The sequence below is a fragment of the Pelophylax lessonae genome (genome assembly GCF_965119305.1).
Source record: "Pelophylax lessonae genome assembly, chromosome: 3".
Taxonomy (NCBI): Eukaryota; Metazoa; Chordata; class Amphibia; order Anura; family Ranidae; genus Pelophylax; species Pelophylax lessonae.
In genome coordinates, this window is record NC_138770.1 from 686692434 (window position 1) to 686711073 (window position 18640).

The following is an 18640-nucleotide window of genomic DNA, read 5'->3' on the forward strand; positions in this document are numbered from 1 at the left end:
TCCGGCTGTCATCCAAACCCCCCCCCGCCCAACAAACGATGGGGGCAGCTGTTCCTCCGGCTGTCATCCCCCCCCCACCCTATGATGGGGGCAGTTGTTCTTCCTCCGGCTGTCACCCCCCGCCCAACGATGGGGGCAGCTGTTCTTCCTCCGGCTGTCATCCCCCCGCCTAGTGATGGGGGCAGCTGTGTCTCCGGCTGTCAAAAAAACGATGGGGGCAGCTGTTCCTCTGGCTGTCACCCCCCCGCCCAACGATGGGGGCAGCTGTTCCTCTGGCTGTCATCCCCCCGCCCAACGATGGGGGCAGCTGTTCCTCCGGCTGCCCGCCCAATGATGGGGGCAGCTGTTCCTCCTCCGGCTGTCCCCCACCCAACGATGGGGGCAGCTGTTTCTCCGGCTGTCATCCCCCCCACCCAACGATGGGGGCAGCTGTTCCTCTGGCTGTCATTCACCCCACCCTATGATGGGGGCAGCTTTTCCTCCAGCTGTCATACCCCCCCCTGCCCTATGATGGGGGCAGCTGTTCCTCCGGCTGTCATCCCCCGCCCAACGATGGGGGCAGCTGTTCCTCCTCCGGCTGTCATCCCCCCCGCTCTATGATGGGGGCAGCCATTCCTCCTCTGGCTGTCGTCCTCCCCCCTGCCCAACGATGGGGGCAGCTGTTCCACCTCCGGCTGTCATCCCCCCCGCCCAAAGATGGGGGCAGCTGTGCCTCCTCCGGCTGTCACCCCCCCGCCAAGTGATGGGGGCAGCGGTTTCTCTGGCTGTCATCCCCCCCGCCCAACGATGGGGGCAGCTGTTCCTCTGGCTGTCATTCACCCCACCCTATGATGGGGGCAGCTGTTCCTCCAGCTGTCATCCCCCCCCGCCCAACGATGGGGGCAGCTGTTCCTCCGGCTGTTACCCCCCCCTGCCCTATGATGGGGGCAGCTGTTCCTCTGGCTGTCATCCCCCCCCCCACCCTATGGTGGGGGCAGCTGTTCTTCCTCCGGCTGTCACCCCCCACCCAACGATGGGGGCAGCTGTTCTTCCTCCGGCTGTCATCCCCCCGCCTAGTGATGGGGGCAGCTGTTTCTCCGGCTGTCATCCCCCCCGCCCGCCCAACGATGGGGGCAGCTGTTCCTCTGGCTGTCACCCCCCCCGCCCAACGATGGGGGCAGCTGTTCCTTTGGCTGTCATCCCCCCGCCCAACGATGGGGGCAGCTGTTCCTCCTCCGGCTGTCATCCCCCCGCTCTATGATGGGGGCAGCTATTCCTCCTCCGGCTGTCGTCCTCCCCCCCTGCCCAACGATGGGGGCAGCTGTTCCTCCTCCGGCTGTCATCCCCCCCGCCCAAAGATGGAGGCAGCTGTTTCTCCGGCTGTCATCCCCCCCACCCAACGATGGGGGCAGCTGTTCCTCTGGCTGTCATTCACCCCACCCTATGATGGGGGCAGCTGTTCCTCTGGCTGTCATTCACCCCACCCTATGATGGGGGCAGCTTTTCCTCCAGCTGTCATACCCCCCCTGCCCTATGATGGGGGCAGCTGTTCCTCCGGCTGTCATCCCCCGCCCTATGATGGAGGCAGCTGTTTCTCCGGCTGTCATCCCCCCCCACCCAACGATGGGGGCAGCTGTTCCTCTGGCTGTCATTCACCCCACCCTATGATGGGGGCAGTTTTTCCTCCAGCTGTCATACCCCCCCCTGCCCTATGATGGGGGCAGCTGTTCCTCCGGCTGTCATCCCCCGCCCAACGATGGGGGCAGCTGTTCCTCCTCCGGCTGTCATCCCCCCGCTCTATGATGGGGGCAGCTATTCCTCCTCCGGCTGTCGTCCTCCCCCCTGCCCAACGATGGGGGCAGCTGTTCCTCCTCCGGCTGTCATCCCCCCCCGCCCAAAGATGGGGGCAGCTGTTCCTCCTCCGGCTGTCACCCCCCGCCTAGTGATGGGGGCAGCTATTTCTCTGGCTGTCATCCCCCCCCCGCCCAACGATGGGGGCAGCTGTCCCTCCTCCGGCTTTCACCCCCCGCCCAACGATGGGGGCAGCTGTTCCTCCTCCGGCTGTCACCCGCCCCTCCCCCCCCCGCCTAGTGATGGGGGCAGCTGTTTCTCCGGCTGTCATCCCCCCGCCCAACAATGGGGGCAGTTTTTCCTCCGGCTGTCATCCCCCCCGCCCGCCCAACGATGGGGGCAGCTGTTCTTCTGGCGGTCTCCCCCCCCCCCCAACGATGGGGGCAGCTGTTCCTCCTCCGGCTGTCATCCCCCCCGCCCAAAGATGGGGGCAGCTGTGCCTCCTCCGGCTGTCACCCCCCCGCCAAGTGATGGGGGCAGCGGTTTCTCTGGCTGTCATCCCCCCCGCCCAACGATGGGGGCAGCTGTTCCTCTGGCTTTCATTCACCCCACCCTATGATGGGGGCAGCTGTTCCTCCAGCTGTCATCCCCCCCCCACCCAACGATGGGGGCAGCTGTTCCTCCGGCTGTTACCCCCCCCTGCCCTATGATGGGGGCAGCTGTTCCTCCGGCTGTCATCCCCCCCCACCCTATGGTGGGGGCAGCTGTTCTTCCTCCGGCTGTCACCCCCCACCCAACGATGGGGGCAGCTGTTCTTCCTCCGGCTTTCATCCCCCCGCCTAGTGATGGGGGCAGCTGTTTCTCCGGCTGTCATCCCCCCCGCCCGCCCAACGATGGGGGCAGCTGTTCCTCTGGCTGTCACCCCCCCGCCCAACGATGGGGGCAGCTGTTCCTTTGGCTGTCATCCCCCCGCCCAACGATGGGGGCAGCTGTTCCTCCTCCGGCTGTCATCCCCCCGCTCTATGATGGGGGCAGCTATTCCTCCTCCGGCTGTCGTCCTCCCCCCTGCCCAACGATGGGGGCAGCTGTTCCTCCTCCGGCTGTCATCCCCCCCCCCGCCCAAAGATGGGGGCAGCTGTTCCTCCTCCGGCTGTCACCCCCCGCCTAGTGATGGGGGCAGCTATTTCTCTGGCTGTCATCCCCCCCCCGCCCAACGATGGGGGCAGCTGTCCCTCCTCCGGCTTTCACCCCCCGCCCAACGATGGGGGCAGCTGTTCCTCCTCCGGCTGTCACCCCCCCCCCCCGCCTAGTGATGGGGGCAGCTGTTTCTCCGGCTGTCATCCCCCCACCCAACAATGGGGGCAGTTTTTCCTCCGGCTGTCATCCCCCCCGCCCGCCCAACGATGGGGGCAGCTGTTCTTCTGGCGGTCTCCCCCCCGCCCAACGATGGGGGCAGCTGTGTAGGCCTGCACGATATTGGGGAAAAAAATATATTGCGATATTATTTTTTCAACGATATATATTGCGATATTGAGAGACCCGTCAATCCAGGCTAAAGTAAACAATTACCTTACAAGGGACACCTGGGACAGCCAGGTTTAATGTTACTGTAGGGATGGGATGAGTTTTGCAGCAGCCCTTCTTTTGATTGTATATATTATATACTGCACTGGGAGATGCAGGGGCTGCAGACATGGTACAGGAGATGGAGGGCTGTGGGCATAGTACAGGAGATGGAGGGCTGTGGGCATAGTGCAGGAAATGGAGGGCTGTGGGCATAGTACAGGAGATGGAGGGCTGTGGGCATAGTACAGGAGATGGAGGGCTGTGGGCATAGTACAGGAGATGGAGGGCTGTGGGCATAGTACAGGAGATGGAGGGCTGTGGGCATAGTACAGGAGATGCGGGCATAGTACAGGAGATGGAGGGCTGTGGGCATAGTACAGGAGATGGAGGGCTGTGGGCATAGTACAGTAGATGGGAGGGCTGTGGGCATAGTACAGGAGATGGATGGCTGCAGACATAGTACAGGAGATGGAGGGCTGTGGGCATAGTACAGGAGATGCAGGCATAGTATAGGAGATGGAGGGCTGTGGGCATAGTACAGGAGATGGAGGGCTGTGGGCATAGTACAGGAGATGCGGGCATAGTACAGGAGATGGAGGGCTGTGGGCATAGTACAGGAGATGGAGGGCTGCAGACATAGTACAGGAGATGGAGGGCTGTGGGCATAGTACAGGAGATGGAGGGCTGTGGGCATAGTGCAGGAGATGGAGGGCTGTGGGCATAGTGCAGGAGATGGAGGGCTGTGGGCATAGTGCAGGAGATGCAGGCATTGTACAAGAGATGCAGGGCTGTGGACATAGTGCAGGAGATGGAGGGCTGTGGGCATAGTGCAGGAGATGGAGGGCTGTGGGCATAGTGCAGGAGATGGAGGGCTGTGGGCATAGTGCAGGAGATGCAGTGCTGCAGGCATGGTACAGAAAAATCTCCTGTACCATGGCCCACAGCACTGTAGGAGCTCATAGTGTAGACTTGGCCTCTCCCCTCCCGATTTTCTGCTACCCACACTCTGCCCAGCTGTACCCCGGCTCTCTCCCTCTCTGCCCTCCTCCCTTGGACACAGCCCCATCCCGTCTTGGACCTGGGAAGACTTCAGGGAAAATCTTTCTGGCACGTACATGCCCAGCATGTTTTTGGCCGTGCTGTGTAATAGCTAGGAGCGGGGCCGGCTACTTTATTTCATGGTGTGGGGGTCAGCACAGCAGGCATCACTCGGACACTCCGCGCTTCCCGGCTCTTCTCTCCGGTGTCCGCACTCCTCTTCAGGGCGGAGAGCTCGCCTCCTATTGGCTGCAAGTAATGCTCATCCCAGAGAGCTCGGACTGCCACTGGAGGATACATTCATACGGGCGGGGGCGGCCGCGATTTCAAAGGGGAAGAAAAACTTTGCGGCCACATCTCTCGGTATCCCAGTCCGGCCCTGCGCCGTAAGTAGCGGCACAGGGAACCAATCAGGTGTGCAGGCAGGCGTGATTGGTTAGCTGTGCAGCTGCTCACGGCGCGCTGCTCACCGCTGAAGTGTGGGACGGCTGTGAGACCTCCTCGGAGTCCCGACTTCTCCCTGCCTATGGAAAATATTGTGACCTCGGCGATATGAATATCACCCACATCTGCAGAAAGATAGTCGATATATCGACTATCGTTCAGCCCTACAGCTGTGCCTCCTCCGGCTGTCATTCCCCCCCCCCCGCCCAATGATGGGGGCAGCTGTTCCTCCTCCGGCTGTCACCCCCCCCCGCCCAACGATGGGGGCAGCTGTTCCTCCGGCTGTCACCCCCCCCCCCCGCCTAGCGATTGGGGGCAGCTGTTCCTCCGGCTGTCATCCCCCCCCCCGCCCTATGATGGGGCAGCTGTTCCTCCGGCTGTCACCCCCCCGCCCAACGATGGGGGCAGCTGTTCCTCCTCCGGCTGTCATCCCCCCCCCCCCGCCTAGCGATGGGGCAGCTTTTTCTCCGGCTGTCATCCCCCCCACCCAACAATGGTGGGCAGCTGTTCCTCCGGCTGTCATCCCCCCCCGCCCAACAAACAATGGGGGCAGCTGTTCCTCCGGCGTTCATCCCCCCCCCCCCGCCCAACGATGGGGGCAGCTGTTCCTCCTCCGGCTTTCATCCCCCCGCCCTATGATGGGGGCAGCTGTTTTTCCGGCTGTCACCCCCGCCCAACGATGGGGGCAGCTGTCCCTCCTCCGGCTTTCACCCCCCGCCCAACGATGGGGGCAGCTGTTCCTCCTCCGGCTGTCACCCCCCCCCCCCCCGCCTAGTGATGGGGGCAGCTGTTTCTCCGGCTGTCATCCCCCCGCCCAACAATGGGGGCAGTTTTTCCTCCGGCTGTCATCCCCCCCGCCCGCCCAACGATGGGGGCAGCTGTTCTTCTGGCGGTCTCCCCCCCGCCCAACGATGGGGGCAGCTGTGTAGGCCGGCACGATATTGGGGAAAAAAATATATTGCGATATTATTTTTTCAACTATATATATTGCGATATTGAGAGACCCGTCAATCCAGGCTAAAGTAAACAATTACCTTACAAGGGACACCTGGGACAGCCAGGGTTAATGTTACTGTAGGGATGGGATGAGTTTTGCAGCAGCCCTTCTTCTGATTGTATATATTATATACTGCACTGGGAGATGCAGGGGCTGCAGACATGGTACAGGAGATGGAGGGCTGTGGGCATAGTGCAGGAAATGGAGGGCTGTGGGCATAGTACAGGAGATGGAGGGCTGTGGGCATAGTACAGGAGATGGAGGGCTGTGGGCATAGTACAGGAGATGGAGGGCTGTGGGCATAGTACAGGAGATGGAGGGCTGTGGGCATAGTACAGGAGATGCGGGCATAGTACAGGAGATGGAGGGCTGTGGGCATAGTACAGGAGATGGAGGGCTGTGGGCATAGTACAGGAGATGGAGGGCTGTGGGCATAGTACAGGAGATGGAGGGCTGTGGGCATAGTACAGGAGATGGAGGGCTGTGGGCATAGTACAGTAGATGGGAGGGCTGTGGGCATAGTACAGGAGATGGATGGCTGCAGACATAGTACAGGAGATGGAGGGCTGTGGGCATAGTACAGGAGATGCAGGCATAGTATAGGAGATGGAGGGCTGTGGGCATAGTACAGGAGATGGAGGGCTGTGGGCATAGTACAGGAGATGCGGGCATAGTACAGGAGATGGAGGGCTGTGGGCATAGTAGAGGAGATGGAGGGCTGCAGACATAGTACAGGAGATGGAGGGCTGTGGGCATAGTACAGGAGATGGAGGGCTGTGGGCATAGTGCAGGAGATGGAGGGCTGTGGGCATAGTGCAGGAGATGGAGGGCTGTGGGCATAGTGCAGGAGATGCAGGCATTGTACAAGAGATGCAGGGCTGTGGACATAGTGCAGGAGATGGAGGGCTGTGGGCATAGTGCAGGAGATGGAGGGCTGTGGGCATAGTGCAGGAGATGCAGTGCTGCAGGCATGGTACAGAAAAATCTCCTGTACCATGGCCCACAGCACTGTAGGAGCTCATAGTGTAGACTTGGCCTCTCCCCTCCCGATTTTCTGCTGCCCACACTCTGCCCAGCTGTACCCCGGCTCTCTCCCTCTCTGCCCTCCTCCCTTGGACACAGCCCCATCCCGTCTTGGACCTGGGAAGACTTCAGGGAAAATCTTTCTGGCACGTACATGCCCAGCATGTTTTTGGCCGTGCTGTGTAATAGCTAGGAGCGGGGCCGGCTACTTTATTTCATGGTGTGGGGGTCAGCACAGCAGGCATCACTCGGACACTCCGCGCTTCCCGGCTCTTCTCTCCGGTGTCCGCACTCCTCTTAAGGGCGGAGAGCTCGCCTCCTATTGGCTGCAAGTAATGCTCATCCCAGAGAGCTCGGACTGCCACTGGAGGATACATTCATACGGGCAGGGGCGGCCGCGATTTCAAAGGGGAAGAAAAACTTTGCGGCCACATCTCTCGGTATCCCAGTCCGGCCCTGCGCCGTAAGTAGCGGCACAGGGAACCAATCAGGTGTGCAGGCAGGCGTGATTGGTTAGCTGTGCAGCTGCTCACGGCGCGCTGCTCACCGCTGAAGTGTGGGACGGCTGTGAGTCCTCCTCGGAGTCCCGACTTCTCCCTGCCTATGGAAAATATTGTGACCTCGGCGATATGAATATCACCCACATCTGCAGAAAGATAGTCGATATATCGACTATCGTTCAGCCCTACAGCTGTGCCTCCTCCGGCTGTCATTCCCCCCCCCCCCCCCGCCCAATGATGGGGGCAGCTGTTCCTCCTCCGGCTGTCACCCCCCCCGCCCAACGATGGGGGCAGCTGTTCCTCCGGCTGTCACCCCCCCCCGCCTAGCGATTGGGGGCAGCTGTTCCTCCGGCTGTCATCCCCCCCCCCGCCCTATGATGGGGCAGCTGTTCCTCCGGCTGTCACCCCCCCGCCCAACGATGGGGGCAGCTGTTCCTCCTCCGGCTGTCATCCCCCCCCCCCCGCCTAGCGATGGGGCAGCTTTTTCTCCGGCTGTCATCCCCCCCACCCAACAATGGTGGGCAGCTGTTCCTCCGGCTGTCATCCCCCCCCGCCCAACAAACAATGGGGGCAGCTGTTCCTCCGGCGTTCATCCCCCCCCCCCGCCCAACGATGGGGGCAGCTGTTCCTCCTCCGGCTTTCATCCCCCCCGCCCTATGATGGGGGCAGCTGTTTTTCCGGCTGTCACCCCCGCCCAACGATGGGGGCAGCTGTCCCTCCTCCGGCTTTCACCCCCCGCCCAACGATGGGGGCAGCTGTTCCTCCTCCGGCTGTCACCCCCCCCGCCTAGTGATGGGGGCAGCTGTTTCTCCGGCTGTCATCCCCCCGCCCAACAATGGGGGCAGTTTTTACTCCGGCTGTCATCCCCCCCGCCCGCCCAACGATGGGGGCAGCTGTTCTTCTGGCGGTCTCCCCCCCGCCCAACGATGGGGGCAGCTGTGTAGGCCTGAACGATATTGGGGAAAAAAATATATTGCGATATTATTTTTTCAACGATATATATTGCGATATTGAGAGACCCGTCAATCCAGGCTAAAGTAAACAATTACCTTACAAGGGACACCTGGGACAGCCAGGTTTAATGTTACTGTAGGGATGGGATGAGTTTTGCAGCAGCCCTTCTTCTGATTGTATATATTATATACTGCACTGGGAGATGCAGGGGCTGCAGACATGGTACAGGAGATGGAGGGCTGTGGGCATAGTGCAGGAAATGGAGGGCTGTGGGCATAGTACAGGAGATGGAGGGCTGTGGGCATAGTACAGGAGATGGAGGGCTGTGGGCATAGTACAGCAGATGGAGGGCTGTGGGCATAGTACAGGAGATGGAGGGCTGTGGGCATAGTACAGGAGATGGAGGGCTGTGGGCGTAGTACAGGAGATGCGGGCATAGTACAGGAGATGGAGGGCTGTGGGCATAGTACAGGAGATGGAGGGCTGTGGGCATAGTACAGGAGATGGAGGGCTGTGGGCATAGTACAGGAGATGGAGGGCTGTGGGCGTAGTACAGGAGATGCGGGCATAGTACAGGAGATGGAGGGCTGTGGGCATAGTACAGGAGATGGAGGGCTGTGGGCATAGTACAGGAGATGGAGGGCTGTGGGCATAGTACAGGAGATGGAGGGCTGTGGGCATAGTACAGGAGATGGAGGGCTGTGGGCATAGTACAGTAGATGGGAGGGCTGTGGGCATAGTACAGGAGATGGAGGGCTGTGGGCATAGTACAGTAGATGGGAGGGCTGTGGGCATAGTACAGGAGATGGATGGCTGCAGACATAGTACAGGAGATGGAGGGCTGTGGGCATAGTACAGGAGATGCAGGCATAGTATAGGAGATGGAGGGCTGTGGGCATAGTACAGGAGATGCGGGCATAGTACAGGAGATGGAGGGCTGTGGGCATAGTACAGGAGATGGAGGGCTGCAGACATAGTACAGGAGATGGAGGGCTGTGGGCATAGTGCAGGAGATGGAGGGCTGTGGGCATAGTGCAGGAGATGGAGGGCTGTGGGCATAGTGCAGGAGATGGAGGGCTGTGGGCATAGTGCAGGAGATGCAGGCATTGTACAAGAGATGCAGGGCTGTGGACATAGTGCAGGAGATGGAGGGCTGTGGGCATAGTGCAGGAGATGGAGGGCTGTGGGCATAGTGCAGGAGATGCAGGCATTGTACAAGAGATGCAGGGCTGTGGACATAGTGCAGGAGATGGAGGGCTGTGGGCATAGTGCAGGAGATGGAGGGCTGTGGGCATAGTGCAGGAGATGCAGTGCTGCAGGCATGGTACAGAAAAATCTCCTGTACCATGGCCCACAGCACTGTAGGAGCTCATAGTGTAGACTTGGCCTCTCCCCTCCCGATTCTCTGCTGCCCACACTCTGCCCAGCTGTACCCCGGCTCTCTCCCTCTCTGCCCTCCTCCCTTGGACACAGCCCCATCCCGTCTTGGACCTGGGAAGACTTCAGGGAAAATCTTTCTGGCACGTACGTGCCCAGCATGTTTTTGGCCGTGCTGTGTAATAGCTAGGAGCGGGGCCGGCTACTTTATTTCATGGTGTGGGGGTCAGCACAGCAGGCATCACTCGGACACTCCGCACTTCCCGGCTCTTCTCTCCGGTGTCCGCACTCCTCTTCAGGGCGGAGAGCTCGCCTCCTATTGGCTGCAAGTAATGCTCATCCCAGAGAGCTCGGACTGCCACTGGAGGATACATTCATACGGGCGGGGGCGGCCGCGATTTCAAAGGGGAAGAAAAACTTTGCGGCCACATCTCTCGGTATCCCAGTCCGGCCCTGCGCCGTAAGTAGCGGCACAGGGAACCAATCAGGTGTGCAGGCAGGCGTGATTGGTTAGCTGTGCAGCTGCTCACGGCGCGCTGCTCACCGCTGAAGTGTGGGACGGCTGTGAGTCCTCCTCGGAGTCCCGACTTCTCCCTGCCTATGGAAAATATTGTGACCTCGGCGATATGAATATCACCCACATCTGCAGAAAGATAGTCGATATATCGACTATCGTTCAGCCCTACAGCTGTGCCTCCTCCGGCTGTCAATTCCCCCCCCCCCCCGCCCAATGATGGGGGCAGCTGTTCCTCCTCCGGCTGTCACCCCCCCCCGCCCAACGATGGGGGCAGCTGTTCCTCCGGCTGTCACCCCCCCCCGCCTAGCGATTGGGGGCAGCTGTTTCTCCGGCTGTCATCCCCCCCCCCCGCCCTATGATGGGGCAGCTGTTCCTCCGGCTGTCACCCCCCCACCCAACGATGGGGGCAGCTGTTCCTCCTCCGGCTGTCATCCCCCCCCCCGCCTAGCGATGGGGCAGCTTTTTCTCCGGCTGTCATCCCCCCCACCCAACAATGGTGGGCAGCTGTTCCTCCGGCTGTCATCCCCCCCCGCCCAACAAACAATGGGGGCAGCTGTTCCTCCGGCGTTCATCCCCCCCCCCCCCCGCCCAACGATGGGGGCAGCTGTTCCTCCTCCGGCTTTCATCCCCCCCGCCCTATGATGGGGGCAGCTGTTTTTCCGGCTGTCACCCCCGCCCAACGATGGGGGCAGCTGTTCCTCCTCCGGCTGTCACCCCCCCCCCCATAGATGGGGGCAGCTGTTTCTCCGGCTGTCATCCCCCCGCCCAACAATGGGGGCAGCTGTTCCTCTGGCTGTCACCCCCCCGCCCAACGATGGGGGCAGCTCTTTCTCCGGCTGTCATCCCCCCGCCCAACAATGGGGGGCAGCTGTTCCTCCGGCTGTCATCCACCCCCCCGCCCAACGATGGGGGCAGCTGTTCTTCCGGCTGTCACCCTCCCCCCCCCGCCCAACAAACGATGGGGGCAGCTGTTCCTCTGGCTGTCATCCCCCCGCCCTATGATGGGGGCAGCTGTTCCTCTGGCTGTCATCCCCCCCTCCCAACGATGGGGGCAGCTGTTCCTCTGGCTGTCACCCCCCCCTCCCAACGATGGGGGCAGCTGTTCTTCTTGCTGTCACCCCCCCGCCCAACGATGGGGGCAGCTGTTTCTCCGGCATTCATCCCCCCCCCGCCCAACAATGGGTGGCAGCTGTTCCTCCGGCTGTCACCCCCCCCGCCCAACGATAGGGGCAGCTGTTTATCCGGCTGTCATCCCCCCCGCCCAACAATGGGGGTCAGCTGTTCCTCCGGCTGTCATTCCCCCCCCCGCCCAACAAACAATGGGGGCAGCTGTTTCTCCGGCTGTCATTTCCCCCCCCCCGCCCTATGATGGGGGCAGCTGTTCCTCCGGCGGTCACCCCCCCCCGCCCAACGATGGGGGCAGCTGTTCCTCCTCCGGCTGTCATCCCCCCTCCCCCGCCCAACAAACAATGGGGGCAGCTGTTCCTCCGGATGTCATCCCCCCCCCCCCCCGCCCTATGATGGGGGCAGCTGTTCCTCCGGCTGTCACCTCCGCCCAACGATGGGGGCAGCTGTTCCTCCTCCGGCTGTCATCCCCCCTCCCATAGATGGGGGCAGCTGTTTCTCCGGCTGTCATCCCCCCCGCCCAACAATGGGGGCAGCTGTTCCTCTGGCTGTCACCCCCCCGCCCAACGATGGGGGCAGCTGTTTCTCCGGCTGTCATCCCCCCGCCAAACAATGGGGGGCAGCTGTTCCTCCGGCTGTCATCCACCCCCCCGCCCAACGATGGGGGCAGCTGTTCCTCCGGCTGTCATTCCCCCCCCCGCCCAACAAACAATGGGGGCAGCTGTTTCTCCGGCTGTCATTTCCCCCCCCCCGCCCTATGATGGGGGCAGCTGTTCCTCCGGCGGTCACCCCCCCCGCCCAACGATGGGGGCAGCTGTTCCTCCTCCGGCTGTCATCCCCCCTCCCCTGCCCAACAAACAATGGGGGCAGCTGTTCCTCCGGATGTCATCCCCCCCCCCCACCCTATGATGGGGGCAGCTGTTCCTCCGGCTGTCACCTCCGCCCAACGATGGGGGCAGCTGTTCCTCCTCCGGCTGTCATCCCCCCTCCCATAGATGGGGGCAGCTGTTTCTCCGGCTGTCATCCCCCCGCCCAACAATGGGGGCAGCTGTTCCTCTGGCTGTCACCCCCCCGCCCAACGATGGGGGCAGCTGTTTCTCCGGCTGTCATCCCCCCGCCAAACAATGGGGGGCAGCTGTTCCTCCGGCTGTCATCCACCCCCCCGCCCAACGATGGGGGCAGCTGTTCGTCCGGCTGTCACCCCCCGCCCAACAAACGATGGGGGCAGCTGTTCCTCTGGCTGTCATCCCCCCGCTCCGCCCTATGATGGGGGCAGCTGTTCCTCTGGCTGTCATCCACCCCACCCTATGATGGGGCAGCTGTTCCTCCTCCGACTGTCGCCCCCTCCCCCCTGCCCAACGTTGAGGGCAGCTGTTCCCCCGGCGGTCATCACCCCCCCCGCCCTATGATGGGGGCAGCTGTTCCTCCAGGTGTCACCCCCCGCCCAAAGATGGGGGCAGCTGTTCCTCCTCCGGCTGTTCCCCCCCCCCCCCCCGCCTATAGATGGGGGCAGCTGTTTCTCTGGCTGTCATCCCCGCCCGCCCAACAATGAGGGCAGCTGTTCCTCTGGCTGTCACCCCCCTGCAAACGATGGGGGCAGCTGTTCCTCTGGCTGTCACCCCTCCTGCCAAACGATGGGGGCAGCTGTTCCTCTGGCTGTCACCCCCCCTCCCAACGATTGGGGCAGCTGTTCCTCTGGCTGTCACCCCCCCCGCCCAACGATGGGGGCAGCTGTTCCTCTGGCTGTCACCCCCCCGCCCAACGATGGGGGCAGCGGTTCCTCTGGCTGTCACCCCCCCCCCGCCCAACGCTGGGGGCAGCTGTTTCTCCGGCTGTCATCCCCCGCCAAACGATGGGGGCAGCTGTTTGTCCGGCTTTCACCCCCCCCCGCCCAACGATGGGGGCAGCTGTTATTCCGGCTGTCACCCCCCCGCCCAACAATAGGGGGCAGCTGTTCCTCCGGCTGTCATCCACCCCGCCCAATGATGGGGGCAGCTGTTCCTCCGGCTGTCACCCCCCCGCCCAACGATGGGGGCAGCTGTTCCTCCGGCTGACACCGCCCAACGATGGGGGCAGCTGTTCCTTCGGCTGTCACCCCCCCCCGCCCAACGATGGGGGTAGCTGTTCCTCCGGCTGTCACCCCCCCCGCGCCCAACGATGGGGGCAGCTGTTCCTCTGGCTGTCACCCCCCCCCCGCCCAATGATGGGGGGCATCTGTTCCTCCGGTTGTCCCCCCCCCCGCTCAACGATGAGGGCAGCTGTTCCTCTGGCTGCCCACCCAATGATGGGGCAGCTGTCCCTCCTCCTGCTGTCATCCCCCTCCGCCCGCCCAACGATGGGGGCAGCTGTTTCTCCGGCAGTCTTCCCCCCCCCCGCCCAACGATAGGGGCAGCTGTTCCTCCGGCTGTCATTACCCCCCCTCCGCCCAACGATGGGGGCAGCTTTTCCTCCGGCTGCTCACCCCCCCTGCCCAATGACGGGGGCACTGTTCTTTCTGACTGCCCTTAATGCTGGGCCGCTGTTTCCCTTGGCTGGCCTCCCTCCCCCCGCTGCCCAATGACAGGAGGGGCCACTGTTCCTTCGAGCTGCCCCCCCTGCCCTATGATGGGGTGCTGTTCTTCCCTCCAGCTGCCCATCCCCCTGCCCAATGATGGGGGGGGGGGGGCGCTCTTCCATCCAGCTGACCCCCCTTCCCCCCTTTTGCTGGCCATGGTCTGGCCCCCTCTAAAGTCTGAAGGACAGTAAACTGGCCCCTTTTTTTTTTAGTAAGTTTGGAGCCCCCTGGTTTAAACCAACACATATTACAATCGACCGGTGCGCTGATGTTGCTGGAAGCTGTACAGACCTCCTTCTGATGTATACATAGTAATGAAAGAATGGGTTGCCCATTCTGGGGGGGAGGGGTGTAATGCTGCATTCATATAAGTAAAAGCCTAGGCATTGGGTCATGTGATCTCTGCAGAAAAGGGGAGGGTCTTTCACACTGGCTGAGATCACATAACAGGTAGAGGACGAAGAGTCTCCTCTTCTCTTTATACATTGAATATGGGGTGATTGTCTGTCTGTATACACATCTCGGGGGATGACACTAATTAGTCCATTTTTTTCAGGAAAGTCATCAGAAAAAGAAGCGGAAATCTGAAGCAGCGAATAAAGACGGACAATACGACCTCCTCGCCATCGGCGCGGCAATCGGCACCATATTATTGTACAGCGTTGTCAAAGGGGAACTACAAAGAAAACTGGTGAGTTTTCTGTCCTTGCCTTTTCTTAAAGTGTTACTCTGCCCAGAACTGAGATCTTCAGCGAATGAAAAGACAGCCGCTGGGCCCTCGCCACTATCGGCGCCGCGCTCAACGCCCACCCAGGAGTTAATATTGAATGCATTGCAGCTTACTGGGTGGTTTCATTTAGTTTGTTTTTAGCCTGAAAAAAATTTCAGTAACTACAGAAAATACCTGTTGATCCTGCCAGAAATGGCGTCCTTCCTGAAAACGGGAGCAATGGAATCCTCAAATCTCCTTCCATATAATGGAGGGGAAGGCTGGGCTGAGTTACAACTGCTGCCCCCTCCATACAGCCCCCCCCCCCCCGGGGCAGGATGTGTTACTGGCAGGACTACCTGGTGGCAGTAAATGTGGGTGGGGTCAGCCTGGACCCCCGCTATCTACCTGCTCAGGGCCGCTGCACCGTGTGGTCTCTGCCTGTTCCTGAGATAGTGAGATCATGGTGGACAATACTGAGTCGACCGGTCTGTGTGTGCAATGCCGATTTCGTAGGAAGGAGAGGCCATCATTTATTTGCTAATCTACTTAACCACTTAAGCCCCGGAAGATTTTACCCCCATTCCGACCAGGGGGTATTTTGCGATTCGGCACTGCGTGACTTTAACGGACAATTGCGCGGTCGTGCGACGCTGTATCTAAACGAATTTGGCGTCCTTTTTTTCCCACAAACAGAGCTTTCTTTTGGTGGTATTTGATCACCTGTGCGATTTTTTGATCACGCGCTATAAACAAAAAAAGAGCGTCAATTTTGCAAAAATAGCAATATTTTTCACATTTTTTTATATGAAATTCCCCCCAAAAAAAATGTAAAAATCTAAATTTTTTAACATTTTCGGCCAATTTGTTTTATGCTACCTATGTTTGGTAAAAAAAATCGCAAAAAGCGTATTTTGATTGGTTTGCGCAAAAGTTATCGCGTTTACTAACAAAGGGAAAGATTTTTGTCATTTTTTTTGTTTTTTTTTTAACGCGTAATGGCGGCGATCTGCGATTTTTTTTTTGGCGGTACTGCGACATTGCGGCGGACAGATCGGACCCTTGACTGACATTTTTGACACTTTTGGGGTAACCAGTGACATTTCTACAGTAATCAGTGCTATATATATGCACTGTTCCTGTAAAAATACACTGGTAGTGAAGGGGTTAACTTTATTTGGGAGGGAGGGGCTGTGTGTGTCCCTAGGGGCGTGCTTTCTACTGTGATTGGCTGTGGCTTGAGCTGTAAGGACACTGATCAACGGATCTACAAAGTAGATCCATGTGATCAGTGTCTTTACAGCGAGGAGAATGACAGGTGGCTTGTTTACACAAGCTGCCTGACATTCTCCCTCTCCCCCGCCGATCGCCGAGTGGCCGGCGGACATCGGGTCCGCTGGTCACACGCGCGGGGGGGTCCGTGACCACGCGGGAGCGGGAGCGCGCCTCTGGCGGCGCGCGCTCGCTCCCTAGACCCTCACAAGCAAGCAACGTAGCCCTACGTTAGTTTGCCTGTGAGGGGCTGACCGCCGACGTAGATAGTCGTGCGGCGGTCGGCAAGTGGTTAAAGGACTCTTAAAAAACTTTTTTTTCTCTTACGTCCTCCGACAGTCGCCGCCTCCTCTAAGTCATCACTATTGGGTATTGTCCTCTGCTCCGCAGGAGTAGCTAGGCATATAGACTTAGTTAAAAACAAAAGGAATTTGCATATACACACCCATGGGGGCTGTCCCATCTGGTCAATACCCCCCTGCAGTGATCACTCCCAACTCAGTTTTAATCTGCCTAGCGTCAGGAGTAGTTAGGATTCCCTGTGCTGGGGCTTCAGTCTCAGCCTATCTAATCTTTTATTTGATTTTCTTTGAAAATGTCAGTTTCTCTTACGTCCTCCGACAGTCGCCGCCTCTTCATATTCGTCACTAATGGGGTATTGACCTTTGCTCCGTAGGAGTAGCTAGGCAACAGAATATATTAATATCAAAGCTTTTAGCATATCCCACCCCCAGGGGGTGGTCCCCTCAGTCAATACCTCCCTGCTTCCTGCATTTCCAACTCAGTTTCTAATGCCTAGCTTAGGAGTAGGCTGGCTGTTCCTGTGCTGGGGCTCTCGGTCTCAGCTTCTTTTCTCTTTTTGATTTTATTTGGAGTTTTTTTCTCTTTCTTTTACTTAGCTGTTTATTTTCAGCATTAGTTAGCTTCTTCTGATGAAGATGATCGTGCGGCGCTGGGTCTCAGTCTGGCCACCCTGGATCCCAGGGCTCAGGGCCAGGGGTTTCCCAGCCTGCCATCGAGCGTTCAGCTTAGGTTTTACCCTGGCACATTGAACGACCCATCCCTGTTCGCTGCAGAGATGCTATCGGTGAGGTGGCTACCTCACTGGACGCCATTGCGGTTTCGCACCGCAGTTCCACTGCGTCATGCTTGCAACACTCCCTGTCCTCAGTGCAGCGGTTTGGTCGCTGGAGCAGGCTCCCCACGCCATCCGGACTGGTAAGTGTAACTCTATGTGGGGACCTGTCTATTTGGGTGTCAGTCTGGGACTGTGTGACCCTGCATGTCTGTGTGGCTGCTGTGCTCCCTGTCAGTTCCTGTGTGGACTTGCTGCCTGTGTGTGGGCTGTGAGGGGGGGGCTCTCCCGCTCTGCTGGGTGTCAGCATGAAGCGGTCCTAGAGCTGCACGATTCTGGCAAAAATGAGAATCACGATTTTTTTGTTTGGAATAAAGATCACGATTCACTCACGATTCTCAGCACCACGTATATTTATACATTTTTTTTTTTTTTTTAGGGATTACATTTTCTGCACATAACACTACCTTTTCAGCATTTTTACTTGTGAATTATCAATATAATAATAATTTATGAAATTATTATTTTCATTATATTATTTATTGTAATATATATATATATATATATATATATAAAAAAATACAATAAATAATATAATGAAAATAATAATTTCATAAATTATTATTATATTGATAATTCACAAGTAAAAATGCTGAAAAGGTAGTGTTATGTGCAGAAAATGTAATCCCTAAAAAAATAAATAAATGTATATTATAATGAAATGAAATATATATATATATATATATATATATATATATATATATATATATATATATATATATATAAATTCATTCATTACAATATACATTTAATTATTTATTTTTTAGGGTTTTCCCCTCTCTCCCCCCCTCCTCTGTCCTTGATTACCTCATGGAAAGCTCATCATGCCATAATTTTCTCAGACCCGTGAACAAATAGGACCTTGTCACTTCTGGGGACAGAGCAGGCGGGGCTGAGGTGGGACAGAAGACACCGTCGCGTCATCTGCAGACTTGAATTGAGGAGGCGTGACGGAGGTGCGGCCTGCCGCGTCATCTGCAGAGTGCTCAATGGAGAAGGCGTGACGGAGGTGCGGCCTGCCTCATCATCTGCAGAGCGCTGAATGGAGGAGGCGTGACGGAGGTGCGGCCTGCCTCGTCATCTGCAGAGCGCTGAATAGAGGAAGCGTGACAGAGGTGCGGCCCGCCGCGTCATAGAGGAGGCGTGACGGAGGTGCGGGCGTGAAATAACCCCACCCCCAGAATCGCCGATATTCGTGATGGAGATCGCATAGGGGGGTGGATCGAGATCGCGATCCCAGAACGATTAATCGTGCAGCTCTAGCCGGTCCTGTGTGGTTATGCACGGCGTTTTGGCGCCAAGCGCCTCCATTTTGGCGGCGATCGATCAGGCCACGTGTCGGCGCCATTTTCTGTTTGCCCAAGGAATCCTCAGCCGAGCGGCCATGTTTGTGTAGCCTTGCATAGGCTTCATAGGGGCGGTCAGTCTTGCATCACTTCCTTTTGCTCTGGGACAGCGATCGGTGGCAGCAGCCTGTGTGATCTCTCCAGGTTTTTATCTTCCCTTTTTTCCTGTATTCCTTGCCCAGTTTCTGGTCCCTGTGGGGGTCGGTGTGTTCAGTGGGTGTGGTGGGCTACGCTCGCCGCAATCTTAAAGGGGCAGTACCCTTTTCTTACTAAATTGCTGGGGCATGGATTCTCAGGATTGCAAGTTTCCTCC

At 58.6% G+C, this 18640-nt stretch overlaps 1 protein-coding gene across 1 annotated transcript in view; it reads left to right on the plus strand.

Annotated features, from left to right (window-relative positions):
- Positions 1-5686: 5686 nt before the first annotated feature.
- LOC309550675 (WD repeat-containing protein 43-like) overlaps positions 5687-18640 on the plus strand; it is a gene marked incomplete at both ends in the record, with an annotated part of 51702 nt that continues 38748 nt past the window's right edge. Inside the window, 2 exons of the mRNA XM_082251008.1 lie at positions 5687-5743; positions 14422-14556. Of these exons, the coding sequence (XP_082107134.1) occupies positions 5687-5743; positions 14422-14556 (192 nt within the window). The remainder of the gene's footprint in view (positions 5744-14421; positions 14557-18640) is intronic.